At 54.6% G+C, this 13,745-nt stretch overlaps 1 protein-coding gene across 3 annotated transcripts in view; it reads right to left on the reverse strand.

The window, feature by feature from the left end:
- Window positions 1–13,745, reverse strand: part of ITPR1 (inositol 1,4,5-trisphosphate receptor type 1) — a 215,091-nt gene that overhangs the window by 76,112 nt on the left and 125,234 nt on the right. For 2 of the 3 annotated variants that reach the window (XM_049766351.1, XM_049766350.1), the window contains 5 exons: window positions 13,279–13,427; window positions 11,587–11,698; window positions 7,928–7,960; window positions 2,601–2,636; window positions 1,610–1,657 (listed from right to left, as the gene is read on the reverse strand). In XM_049766351.1, coding sequence (XP_049622308.1) covers window positions 1,610–1,657; window positions 2,601–2,636; window positions 7,928–7,960; window positions 11,587–11,698; window positions 13,279–13,427 — 378 coding nt within the window. Of the gene's footprint in view, window positions 1–1,609; window positions 1,661–2,600; window positions 2,637–7,927; window positions 7,961–11,586; window positions 11,699–13,278; window positions 13,428–13,745 lie in introns of all 3 variants that reach the window. The other variant, XM_049766349.1, reaches the window with a different exon arrangement.

Below are 13,745 nucleotides of genomic sequence, written 5' to 3' on the forward strand. Positions count from 1 at the left end.
CACAAATGCTATAGCCATACACAGATATGTGAGACAATGTAGACGCATACGGATAGGAACATATGTATACAGACAAGCAAAAATGCACTTTTAAACTAGGAGGAAAAGAAATGGCATGTGGATTTTCTAGATTTGTTTCAGAACAAGGAAAGGCCCTTTTTTCTGAACAGGAGGAAGGATTTGGGGTGAAAGTGGCTGAAAGGACAGGTCCACAACATCGTCCCAGTGTGGAACTCGTGCAGGCAGATATTGGCTCTGGGGACGGGGTTTGGGTACCATACATGAGGCCAGATGGGCACCTTCTGGAAATGATGAATTGTGTCCCTACCCAGCCCTTCCCCTGCCAGCAGGCGACAGACCCCAGCTGCTGCCTCTAGGAGCTTACTCTGGATGAAGACCCTGAATGGGTAAGCACTCTTGAAGCCAGAACAGCCTGGATACCAGCCACACAAGGATATCAATCCCTGAGGTTCTTGGCCCGGCCCAACCCAGCCCCTCGGGAAATTTGAGTTCCCACCCGGAGCCACAAGACCCTAACACTGGAGTCAGCATAAATAACCTCTGGTACCTGCTTCTGTCAGGCCCGGGGGCCGACCTACCATGTCCAGGGCAGTGGAGATGCCCCATTCACTGGAGAAACTGAGGCTCAAGAGTAGAAAGGGTATGCCCCCATCAGACAGCTGAGGGAGGCCAGACACCTTTTCTGATTCCAAAAGTCAGGGCATAGACATGCACAAAGCACATGCCAAGAGCCCTGGAATTGAGAGAGAGGGCAACCCAGGGCAGTTGCCTTGAAGACCAGGACAGCATTCCAGGGCCAGCCAGAGTGATGTCAGGTCCTCCATTTAGGGGTATAAAACCCATTTCTGGGGCGCCAGAGAGGGGGAGTTTCTGGAGGTGGTGGCGGTCCAGGCATGGCTGGGGTGGGGGTAAGCGAACAGGCCAAGCCCTCTGATTTGGGCCTGACTCCATGTCTCTGAGCCTCAGTTTCTCCATCTGTGAAGTAGGGGGTGGGCCAGCTAGCATCAAGGTGATATTTTAGTGTCTGACAAAGACAGAACATGACCGCCAGCCTCAGGGACATGCTGGTACGCCATGTCCTCTGTGTCCTTGGGAGGATTTGCACACTGTAGCCCAGAAACCCCTCTCCAGGGTTTCTCCCAGACAAACATGCCCACTTCCCTGTCACAGGGACAGCACCCTGGCCATAGATGGATGCCTGCGGAAGCAAGGCCACTAGACGTGACCAAACATGTGTCCAGGAGATGTGTGAGAGGCTCTGGGCAGCTGTGTGTGGGCTGGATCTTCAGCTGTCCAGGTCATGTCTCACCCCCAGACAAGGCACCACTTCCTGACCAGCTCGGAGCCCCCTGCACCCACGTTTCCCCCTGCTCCCAGCACAAGCCCTCCAGAGCAAGCAATTCCTCAGCAGACCCCAGAAGCTTCTATGCAGGCAGAAAAGTTGGGAGGGGGGCCGCGAAGGTCAGCGGGATGCGCCCTCGTGGCTATGATGGGCTGTGCCCCCAAAGGCGGCCGGACATGAGCGACGAGGGGCTCAGAACCACAGAGGGGTAGAGGGTGCAGGCACGCCCGGGCTGGGGCTACGTACCCTTTTATGGTCTTCCAACTGCCGCACCGGTGGGCTCGACTCAAGCTCCTGCTAAGCATGCAGAAAGGCCGGTTTCAGTGGACACTCGGACACACGACATTGGTCACACATGAAAACAACGTGCACCCACACACAAGGGTGGGCGGTATAGGCCCTGACTTTAGAGCTTGGAAGACTCTGAACTTCACAGTTGCCCTTGCCCCCGTCCCTCCATTGTTCAGGCTGCCTGGGCCACCGCTTTGTCCTTGGAAGACTGGCCGTCCGGCCACTCTGGACAGGGCGTTTTGGCAGAAGACCCATGCGTGGGCCCACTCCAGGGATGCCTCATGCACCAGCTCCCCTGCGCACGCATGCAGAGATGCAGAGAGCATGGCATTGTGCAACCTTCCTCGCCCACCCCACAACCCCGTGCACAACCTTGGACTACATCCTGGACAGGGATAAGACACGCCACATAACCCCCCCCCAACCCAGTTCCAAGGCTGGCATTGCAAATCTGTTCTACCTTTTCGGACCTGAATTCTCGGCCCCAGAAAGTGTCTCTGTGACTAAGAGGTCTGGATTAATTTAAGCACATCTGTACCCCAATTCTCACCCTGGACCAGCTGAGACCAGAGTAGGCCTTGTTGCAGGCCTGGGACAGCTGCTGTCTGCTAAAACTGTGCGAGAAACCTTGCCTCACAGTTGTCCCTATGCGACGACTCCATCTCAGGACCAAGCAAGAAGCTGCTCATGGGAAAGCACTGGGCCACACTTTGTGCCTTCCTGGAAGAAACACTGGGGGCAGAGAGGTCTGGGGCCGACACGGGGCATTCCCAATCAACTAGCACAAACAAATGCAAGCAACCACGAAAGTCCTGAGCCGTTTTGGAGAGCTGCACGTCTGTACCCATGCCCGGGGATGAGGTTTGGACAGGGCGCGCCACACACAGGCCCTGCGGTGACTCTGTGTTGGCAGCCCGTGGCTACCTACCCCCTCCACAGCACACACCTCGGTGGGATTCTCCGCATCTGGAGCTGGCGGCAGCTGGGTGGGAGCGAAAGGCAGCAAGGTCAGTCCCACAGCTCGACAGGGTGGGCACAGACAGGCAGAGACCCAAAGGAAGGATGGAACACGGAGGGAGACAGAAGAGAACACAGAGGAAAATGGAGGAGTCGGGGACCTCCTCCAGGCTTGGGAAGACACATAGAGCCGGGTTCGTGATGAATAGACTGGTGGATTCCAAGGGCGACAGACGTGAGCCAGAGAGAAGTCAGGGCATGTGTCAGCTGTCAGTCCCTGAGACAGAGGGGGTGCTAGTAGAGGTGGGCTAGGCAGGGTGACTCCAAATACCAGTCCTCCCAATGCCCAAATCAGCCCTCCATGGGGCAGGGATGTCTGCGCCCATCACTCCACTCTCCCTCTTGATCTGATAGTTAGGCAATAGCTGTGTCTTGCCCCTCGCTCCAGTTGCACACATCACTGAGTTCTGGGGTATCTGCGGATGCCAGAAGCTGGGGGGGCTGGGAGATACAGAAATAGCATCGGCCCTGTCTCCCCACGCTGTTGCTGGGGTCCCTGGAGTGATTCAATGGAAACAATGGCGCTGTCCAACATGTTCTGCCTTTTATCCCTTTGCCCATCAGGTGAAAGGAAATGTCAGCCAGGACAGCACTGCGCAGATGGGGCACAAATGGGGCTTCCTTTGAGGTCAGATGGGTTGGCGTGCAAGGCTCGATGGTAAGGCATCTATCTCCCTCTGACCCTGAGCATCAGCCACGGTCCCTGAAGGGCCTAGAGTAGAACAGGGCACGTCTAGGCATATCACCCTGCCTCAACATCCCCTTTCTCTCTAGAGACTGTGCCCACATTTCTGCCAGCAGCTCGCCGTGCTAACAGAGAGGGACAAAGCAGACACAAAGCACCAGCCTGCATGTGAGTAAACCCACAAAACAAAGAGAGATTCACTGTGGGACAGGGCCAGTCTGTCCTCCATGCTGGCCAGACCATGAACAGAACAAGGCCGACGGGCACCACGACTCTCCCGCTAGTCACAGGAACTCAGAGCGACACAGCGACCAGATCAAGCGGCACTTGATTTTCGAAATTCTCTGTGATCTTTGTCCCAAGCTGTAGCTTGAAGTTGGGGGGGCAGCGGTTGGCTCTGCTCCCTTCCCCGTCCACTGATACTGGGTTCCCCCACATAGCAGCCAGCTGTAGGGTAGTTTGCACAAGTTCCTCAGGCACCTTCAGATTCAACGGGACGCCAAGCAGCTGCTCATAAGAATCGCTGCTCACAGTCTGGAGGCTGTACAAGCGCTCTGTCTACGTTGGAGAGAAAAACAAAGCCTCCTGGTTTGGAAAACCAAGGTGATACTGGCATTGGGAGTGGCATTGAGCCACCGGGAGGCCATCGCAGAACCTCTTGGGGGCTCCAGAGCTGAGTTTCAGGGTTGGTTCTGCTCAGGTACTGCTTACAGTTCCCATTAGCCACATCCTTAGAATAACCTGTGATATTGCATCCGGGACTCCGGCATGGCCCAGCGTTAAGCGAAACAGCAACAAACCCCACATACAACCCACAAACCTGCCAATGCTTCCCTTTGGGAGATTGTTCCAATTTCTTCAGAATCAAGGGATCTATCTGATAGTGTCGAGTGGCTAATTTGAAAAACCTGATCATGCTCCCAAGTGACATGGGACTGCTGAGATGACAGTCTTTGGGGTACAGGGCAGCCCCACATCCAAGATCACAGCCCACGGGGAAATTGAGAATGATGGTCCACCCATAGGCATGGAGACTATGTGAGTCCCAAAGCCCAGGCTCTGGTCTTTGCCCCATGGCCCAAGGAGGTTGCAGGGATATGCAAAGATGATGTGGGGAGTTGCCTGGTATTGGGGTTCAACTCCTACTGCCTCTTCAAGTCTTCCCGGAGGAAGTCTTCCCGGAGTCTTCTGAGGCATAGTCAGCAAAATCCAATAGCACAGGAAAACCCAACTTGTTCTCGGTGGAATTTCAAGTCCAGAACTTGCTCATGTCCATCCTGGATGGAGCCACCATTGCGTGGGCCAGCCAGGCTATGGAGCATAGGGACACAGGGGACATGCATGAGGAAACTTGGCCTTACCTCCAGTTCAAAAGAGCTTTGCAAAATGGCATAGCACCTGCCATTGTTGGGAAGTTGTGCTTGGTGATACCTGGCCAAGTGGGCAAGGAAGTCTCTGCTGAGCATGAGAGGTCGGTCCCCTGGGCCACATCACAGATATTGGGCAGTGTGAGGAGTAAACAGGAGACCTTGTTACAAGTACATTCTGGTCCCTCAAACTGCCTTTCCAATTGGCACCTACTTGGACACATGCATGAGCACATACATGGATGTGTGTATGTGTGTGCGTGTCTCTCCTGTCTGCCTGCTCCAGGCCAGTACTGAGCTGGCTATGTAGAAACGTCTTTTGGGCCACTTTGACAATGGTCCCTCCTGGACACCCAGAGTCTTCTCAGAATCACAGGCCTGGCCCAGTGGGGTGCCAGCATGGAACCAAATCTCAGGCAGATCCAATACATTCAGCAGCTGCCTGGTATCCAGCCCTCAGGATGGATTTTTGACTCTTCTGCCTAGGGCAGGAAGGACAACTGCATGAAGGGACTCAGGACTGTGCATTGGACAACTTTTAGGGCGAAGGGACCCCTGAGCAATGTTGAGGACGGATGTGGCTGGGGCCCCTCAGAGCTATTGGCTTCTAGAACCTGAAGGTCTTGTGCAGGGGGTAGTTTGGGTTCACATGCCAGTTTCAGCCCTCAGAAGGTCTTGAGTCTCCTGTTCCTGGGAAGGGGGGCCCCCAGGGCCGTCCCCCAGGCCGGACGTTTGCTCGGACTAAAGCAAGGCCTGGCACCGAACAGCCGCTGCCTTTCTTGGCAATTACTGCCGAAGGTCACACACCAGCGGGTCCGGATTCCAGGAAAAAGCGGCTCTTATGTAAGCGCCGCCTGCATGCTGGCAGGCGCCCAGCCCAGGCTGCACAGCAGAAACTAGGGCGCCCCACCCTGGGCTGAGTGCCCCAAGAACACCCCTGAAGGGGAAATGGATCATGCCTGATTCTTGCAGAATTTTCCCAGGGACTTCATCAGGTGCTGTGTCCTCTCCAAGGTCTGTGGTACCCTGACTAGCAGGAGGAGTTAGAGGTAGCAGGGGAGGAGGACCGAGTTTTGGGGACTTCTTGGCCTGCTGACACTGGGAGGATAGAGATCAGGGTCCAGAGGCACTTGTCAGGCCTGTCCTTCCTCTACTCAGAGGCAGGGGTTCCCTGGGGCCAGGTTGGGGGGTGCTGCACTGGGACCCAACCCCCTTGGTTCACAGGTTCAAGTTGCTCACTTGGTTGCTTGATAACAGGCACAGCCCCTTTCCTGACCCCCAAAATTCCTGTCCTGATCTCTCCCACCTGACTCTCTACTGATCCCTCATCCCCAATCCATGGATTGACATCCTGATGTCTGATCCCTACCCCAAACCATATCCTCCCTCTTGGCCCCAACCCCCATCTTGATCCCAATCCCCCTCTGGATACCCTCTTTTTTTTTTTTTTTTAACTTTATTCATTGATTAATTGATTGGTTGTTGGGCTACACCTGGCAGTGCTCAGGGGTTACTCCTAGCTCTGCACTCAGAAATCGCCCCTGGCAGGCATAGGGGACCATATGGGATGCCAGGAATCCAACCGGGTCCCTCCAGGGTTGGCTGCATGCAAGGCAAATGCCCTACTATTGTGCTATCTCTCTGGTCCTTGGAATCTCCTCTTATCATCCTGATCCTTGATCCCTCTTTTGATCCCTAACTTACCCCCTAATCCCTTTTCCAACTGACCTGTGTGTGGAGGCCAGGAGGAGTGAGACCCCATGAGCAGCCTATGGCACCCTGGGGATGAGACTAGCAAGGGGCCAGCTCCAGACCTATCTCTGGACACAGAGGGCAGCAGGAAGAGAGACCATTACTGAGTCTCCCATGGCATACTGGGGGGGCAGGAGGAGTCTCCCCAATACTACCTGGTGATTGGTAGGACCCCAGAGGTCACCCTAGCAGATGAGGTGCACAGCTGCTTCCTAAAGAATCCTCAAGGAACATGATGGAGTCTAGAATGTTCCCCCCAACTGTTAGTCTCCACCAGAATGGACACAGATATCTATCTGTTCCTGTGGCCAGACAGGCCCCTTCGACAGGCCCCAAAATCACACTCAGACTTAGGGTACCTGTCAGCGACACAGGTCAACTGGGCTCTGCCTGCCCCACAGCAGTGACCCCTTTGGCCTCAGAAAACCCTGACAAGATGGTGGACGGAAAGTGGAGGGTGCTCTGGGAGGCTCAGTACAATGGCAGGCCCAGCCAGCCAGACACCCTGCCCCCAAGGAGAGACCTGGGCATGGCAGAACAAATCCACTGGGCAATCGTGGGGGCTGAGAGTTCAAACTGAGAGCCCCCAGCTCTGGCCGCAGGGAAATCAGAATTTAGTTCTCACGCCCCAGATTCCAAAGGCCTCAGTGTGGCCCAAAGGGGTGCATGCAGCTGTGAAGACAAACCAGGAAAAGAGCTTTGGAGTCATAAATGCTTCCAGAGCAGGGGACCCCACAACAGAACCTGATTCCTTCCTCCCCAGGAAGGAGAGAGCATAGTTCTAGCTGTCCCCAAATTAAGGCAATGAAAAATGAAAAATACAGAATCTCCAAAGCATCAAAAAATGCCCCCCGTTGCTCTTAATGATACTCACTCAGGAGGCTAAGAGCAGAGTGCAACCCAGAGTCTAGAAAAATCCCAAGAGGGGGACCCTGGGTTTGAGTAACAGCAACACCCCAAAATCACAAACTGAAGCAAAACAGCAAAATTAGAAACCAAATGAGCGAGGAGATGTCAACAGAGCATTCAGAGTCACCCTGAGCCAGAGTCCATATTTTTTTTTAGGGTACCCCCCCTCTCATGGCCACTTGAACAAGTGGAAGAGTGCTGGGACTTCCAAGCTAATCTGACACTCTCGGTGTCCTGACACCAGTAGCCACAGACGCGACTGAGATCCCAGACACAGATTGTGTCTTATCACAGGTCAGACACCCTCTTTCTCTCCACTCCGGGCTCTCCAAGGACAAAGGGCAAGGGATGATCGAACGAACGAGAGAGACGCAGATGCAGGCACGTAGCAGCAACTCCCTGCCTGGGGCACACACACACACACACACACATACATATGCTCCACATGGGACAAGCAGAGACATGGGTAGGGCAGGGCGATGGCCAGAGGGGGGGGGGGGCAGCATGAGACTAGGACAAGCACAGGGGAGAGAGAGGGAGGACCTCAGCATTCTCCGCCTCATCAATGGAAATAAGCTGCAAGAGAAAAGAGGGAGGGAGAGAGAAAGAGAGAGAAAGAGAGAGAGAGACAGTGTTAGTGCAGGAAAGGCCAGCGAGGGAGGAAGTCTTGCCCACCCTGGGAGGCAATCAATGCCGGGACCCACAAATCAGATTCGCCTCCATTTGGAAGCTCAAGGGGACCGCAAGAAATGTCGGGGAGCTTAGCAGGACTGAACTAGCCTCCCTGGACAACCAGAAAGGCTCTGAGGCTCTTTCTGCAAGGCCCCCCACAGCCCAGGAAAGAGGGATAGCAACATGGCTCCAGCTCCAAGCTGCAGCCCCTAACAGGGACCCCAGTAGGGGTATTATTTCCCAGGGAAATACAAATGCTCCTGTCCTCCCAGTGACTCTGAGATGACTCAGGTGAGAACAGGAAGAGGGAAAATTTATTAGTCTCACAGTGAAGGGAAAGAACCAGCAGAATGAGCTGCACAGGCAGCTGGAGGAGAGACAGGCCCCACCGTGCTCCCAGATACGCGTCACTGAAAACGTAAAACGTCTGTCTGCAGGCAGGAACCCTGGCAGCTGAGGGTGAGCTCAGAGGTTACAGACAGCAGGGTGGAGTGGGAAGGGGGGGGGGGGGGATGCAAGCTGTAGACAGCTGAGTGGCGTAAGTGGGGCATAGAAGGGCGGGAAGTAGTGGGGGACGAGCTAGAGAACAGCCCCCGAGCCATTGCCTGTAAGCTCACAATTCTCTCTCTACTCATTTCTCGGAGCCACGCCCAGCAATCTACTGAGGGTCCCAGGTCCTAGCAGCTGGCAAAGGGTTAAAGATGCCCCCTAATGAGAATCTGGGTTCCATCCCAGAAGCTCAGCAGTGGAACAAAGTGGCACCAAGGTCAGGAGGCAGATCTGTGCCTATGGCAGAACAGTGATGGCCACTGCAGCCCTGTCCTCACACCTGCCTTCTATTTCTTAATTTATTTCTTTTCTTTGGGGGGGGCACACCTGGTGACACTCAGGGGTTACTCCTGGCTATATGCTCAGAAATCATCCCTGGCTTGGGGGGACCATATGGGATGCCAGGGGATTGAACCGCGGTCTGTCCTAGGCTAGCATGTGCAAGGCAGACACCTTACGCTCTGCACCACTGCTTCAGCCCCCTACTTCCTAATTTCTGCAACAACTGCATGGCTGGTCAGGAGCATTTGAAGTATCTCAAGAAATAGCACTTCTGCTCTTGAGAGATGCTCCATCCGCCATCCCTGTATTGTGAATTGTGGGGGCACTTCTTAGGATGAGAGGCACACGTAGAGACCCTGATGGGCCTGATCCCCTTGGCAGGGCCAACTGGAGCACGGGGACGGCTCTGGGCAGGGTGAAGAGTTTTGTAGAAGTGGAGGGTCCAGAGCAGAGCAGGAATCTCAGAGTCCGCGTGTAAGTTCTGGGGTGTCTGTTAATCAAGGCAAGCCCTTCCACACCCAATGTCTGTACCATGAGCAGCTCTGTCTGGGGTTCAGTCAGCTTGGTTCCCAGAGGCTGTGAGTCACCCCGGAAGACACTGTGTGGCTCTAGAACTGTGTCTGAATATCTCAGGGGGCAGAGATGACATGCTTGGGGGCTTGGGAGAGAGGCTTTTGCTCAGTGACGAAGAGGATTTCCAAAAGCTGCTAAGATTGGGTCGGGCCCTCCTCACATCATAGGTACTGGTGGTTTAGGTTTATGGCTTTATGGCTTTGAGGTCAAGGCTAGCAGAGAAGTTCCAGAAGATCTTAGAAGGTTCTGGAAGGTTCCGGAAGGTTCCGAATATGAAGCCCAGGAAGTGTGACTCGCCTTTTTATTCAGCCTATGAGCCCAATGACAGTTTGTGTGAAAATGGGGAGATTTGCATGCAGATGACATGATGCATATTCTGGAAGGTTCCAGCCTCGAAGTAAAATCTGAGGCCTAGCTCCCAGACACAAGTACACATGGGGGTCTCAGAAGACCCTAGGAAACATGGCTGAGAATGTGGTGCCTGAACCTATGACTTCATGTAACCCCAAAGCCACTTGGTCTGCCCTGTGAAGTCCAGGACTGGACAAGAGAGGGTGCCAGAATGACGCAAGGGCTCCAGGCCAGAGTCTCTATGACTTCTATTCTTGCTTTGTTCTCATTTTTGGTTTGGAAGCTATACCTAGTGATGCTCAGGGGTCACGCCTGGTGGTGCTTGGGGAACAAAATTGAGTGATGGGGACTCAAACTGGGTTAAGTCACATGGCAGGCAAAAAGCCCTCCTCACTGTGCTATTGCTGCTGCCCCATATCTTCTCCTGAAGGGACAGTGGTGCCACAGGTTGTAAGGCAGGAGACGTGGCATAGGACCTACTTCTGAGCACAGAGAAGGGGCCAGACCTCAGATGAGCTGGGATCTCCCTCTTTTCCATCCCCTTGATTTCCAAGTCCTTTCAGTTGAGACCCTGTGTCCCTCAGTACAGTAGAACCCACATTGCCTTAACACTTGTCTGTCCTGGGCGCCATATTAGGAAAGGGAGGCCACGCCACCCACATAGTTGTCTCTGCAACTGGTACTAGCCCCAAGGTGGCAATGATTGGGGGACAGTAAGCCCAGAAGGACAGAGTCTACACACACAAACTGGCTTGTACTAAAGATGCAGACAGTCCCAACAGGAAGCCCTCAGGGAGGGAAAGGAGCATCTTGAGCTATTATGTTTTATCTGTCTCCTACCAAGGGAGAGAAAGGCTCCTAAGTTGCTATGCTGCTACATGTGGTATGAATAGCCTATGTTTTTCCACATGGGATCCACGAGCCTACGGGAACATAGTGTCCCCCAGTTGAGGACAGGAAAGCCACTTGATCACCAGCTTGGTGCAAAGACACCCCCTCCTGGCAGTTTCCTGCATCCACGTTCCCCCAGATTCAATAGCTTCCTGACAGGCACTCACATGTCCCCCGCTTCTGTGAGGTCTGAGTCAAAGTTTGGGACAGCGGGGGGAGCAGCCCACAGAGAAGAAGGGGTGTAATGCTGCTCTCGTTCTTCCCTCCGCAGTAAACATTGGGGTCCAGCCACAGATTGAGGCTCTCAGGGGAGAGAAAATGAAGTTCCTGGGGGTCCTGGTTGAGTTGGCGGTGGGATGACAGGGAAATGCAGACCTACACCAGGCATCTCTGATTCACTGAACTTCCCAGCGTGGAGACGCAGGGAGAAGGCACAGAAGGGGCCGCGTGGTCCCAGGTAAGGTGCTGCCATGACAGATTGGGGGGCCCTAGGGGAATCTCAACACAAAGCTGCATGTGACCTGCAGGCAGGTCTGTAGGGCCAGACCCACAGATTGGGGTTCAGTGAAGAGGGAGCTCCCAGCACTGGACACGGCAGAGACCTCAGCTCCGAGCTGCCAACCCAGGGTCCAGTTCCTGTCACCCACACTCATGGGAACCGAACCGCACGGTTGTCATAGAATCCACACAGATCTTCACGGAGACCAAACCTCAGAAATATCACCAGGACCTGGGCCCGGGCCCATCACTAGGACCGAACCTTGCGTCTATCATGGAACCCACTCGTGAAACTTTCATGGGCACCAAACCTCACAATGTCACTAGGAGGGACCCAGGCATGGATCCTTCACAAGGATGGAACCTCGTGGCTGTCTGCATGGTACCTTCTCTCCATAGCCTCTGTCCTTGGTCATCATCTCACGAAGGGTCTGCAGAACCTTGATGCAGAGTTTCTCTTCGTTTTCCTCCAGAAGCTGTTTGGTGTGTTTGATGAGCCTATGGGACACCAGGGGGGCCTCTTAGGAAAAGCCCAGAGGCTCCCACTGGAAGTCAGGTACAAGGCCTCAACTATAAGGGGGAGCAGCCAAGCAGGACTGTGGGTCAATGGTGCCGCCTGGTGGTAGGATGGTGCATACAGCATTGGGGGACCTGAAAACTACTCCCACACTTGGTCAGGGAGTGCCTGGGTGAGAGACAGCACAGATAGATGCAGGAGGAAGATGGCTGGGAAACCTTCCTGTCCCCCTCATCCTGTGCTTTGTGGGTTCTGAGAATTAAGATCATCCAGGGAGCCAAAGCTATAGCACAGCGGTAGGGGGTTTGCCTTGCACGTGGCCAACCCTGGACAGACTCAGGTTCGATTCCTGGTATCCCATACAGACCCTCGAGCCTGCCGGGAGTGACTTCTGAACGCACAGCCAGGAGTAACCCCTGAGCACTGCCTGGTGTGACCCAAAGACCAAAAATAGGAAGGAAGGAAGGAAGGAAGGAAGGAAGGAAGGAAGGAAGGAAGGAAGGAAGGAAGGAAGGAAGGAAGGAAGGAAGGAAGGAAGGAAGGAAGGAAGGAAGGAGGGAGTGAAGGAAGGAAGGAGGGAAGGAAGGAGGGAGTGAAGGAAGGAAGGAGGGAAGGAAGGAACGGAGGAAGGAAGGGAAGGAGGAAAGAAGGGAAGGAGGGAGGGAGGGAGGGAAGGAGGGAGGGAGGGAGGGAAGAAGGGAGGGAGGGAGTGAGGGAAGGAAGGAGGGAGGGAGGGAGGGAGGGAGGGAGGGAAGGAGAGAGGAAGGGAGGAAGGGAGGGAGGAAGGAGAAAAGAAGGAAGGGAAGAAGAAAGGAGGGGAAAAAGGGAGGAAGGAAGAAGGATGGAAGGAAGGGAGGAATGGATGGAGGAAGGGAAAAGGGAGGGAGGGAGGAAGAAAGGGAGTGAAGGAAGAGGGAAGGAAGGGAGGGAGAAGAGAGGGAGGAAGAAAGGAAGTGAAGAAGGAAGAGGGAAGGAAGGAAGGGAGGAAGAAAGGGAGGGAGGAAAGGAGTGAAGAAGGAAGAGGGAAGGAAGGAAGGGAGGAAGAAAGGGAGGGAGGGAGGAATGGAGGGAAAAGAAAGGAAGGGAGGGAGGAAGGAAGAAAGGGAAGAAGGGAGGGAGAAAGGAGGAAAGAAGGAAGGAAGGGGAAAGGGAGGAAGGAAGGATGGAGAAGGAAGGGTGGAAGGAAGGAGGGAGGAAGGAAGGGATGGAGGGAGGGAGAGGGGAGGGAGGGAAGAAGGAAGGAAGAAAGGGAGGGAGGAAGGGAGGAAGGGAAGAAGGAAGGGAGGAAGGAAGGGGTAAGAAAGAAAGGAAGAAAGGAGGGAGGGAGGAAGGAAAGAAGGAAGGAACCATCAAAGAAGTAGAGCCATTTCTCATGAGAATCCCCAAATATTGGGGAAAATCCTGGTGCTACCTCCACCGCTCTTATCACGTAGAAGACAAGATAGAGGTCCCAAGAGGGGGTCCCCACTGCATGAGGGGAATGGACTTCCTGTCCAGGGGTCTGCCCCGCCAGCATCATCTGCCCCTGGAAGCTGGCACCACCGCACCCCAAGGCGCTCACTTGCAGATGAAGCCGCCGCTCTCACACTTCCTCCGGGCATCGGTGTTTTCGGGAAACAGCAGCTCGGGCCGGTGTAGCACATCCACCAGCACAGATAGTTCGGCCTGAACCAGCGGCCGCAGTCGCTCTTCCAGAGCAGACACGATGTCCTGTGATAGTGGACAGCGTGAGTATGGCCCGTCTTAGAGTTTCACCACCCATGCTCTGCCCAGGGCCGCTGGCCAGAGGGGCAGTGAGTGAGCGACTCGAGCCTCAATGATGCAGGCTGGAGGGGTTCTGCTGGGCCATTTGTAGACCCCAAAACTGAGTGGTGGTCTCTGCCTGCATCATCACCCTGTCCTGCCTGTCAAAGTCTTGTCCAGGGCTCCCAATAGCACCGAGCTCTGGTGAGGGGAGTTTGAATCCCAAACTATGTTGTATGCGGAGGTCACTTGGGCAAGAAAAACAGAGACTGCAGATTTTTGGCG

The sequence above is a fragment of the Suncus etruscus genome, chromosome 20 (genome assembly GCF_024139225.1).
Source record: "Suncus etruscus isolate mSunEtr1 chromosome 20, mSunEtr1.pri.cur, whole genome shotgun sequence".
Taxonomy (NCBI): Eukaryota; Metazoa; Chordata; class Mammalia; order Eulipotyphla; family Soricidae; genus Suncus; species Suncus etruscus.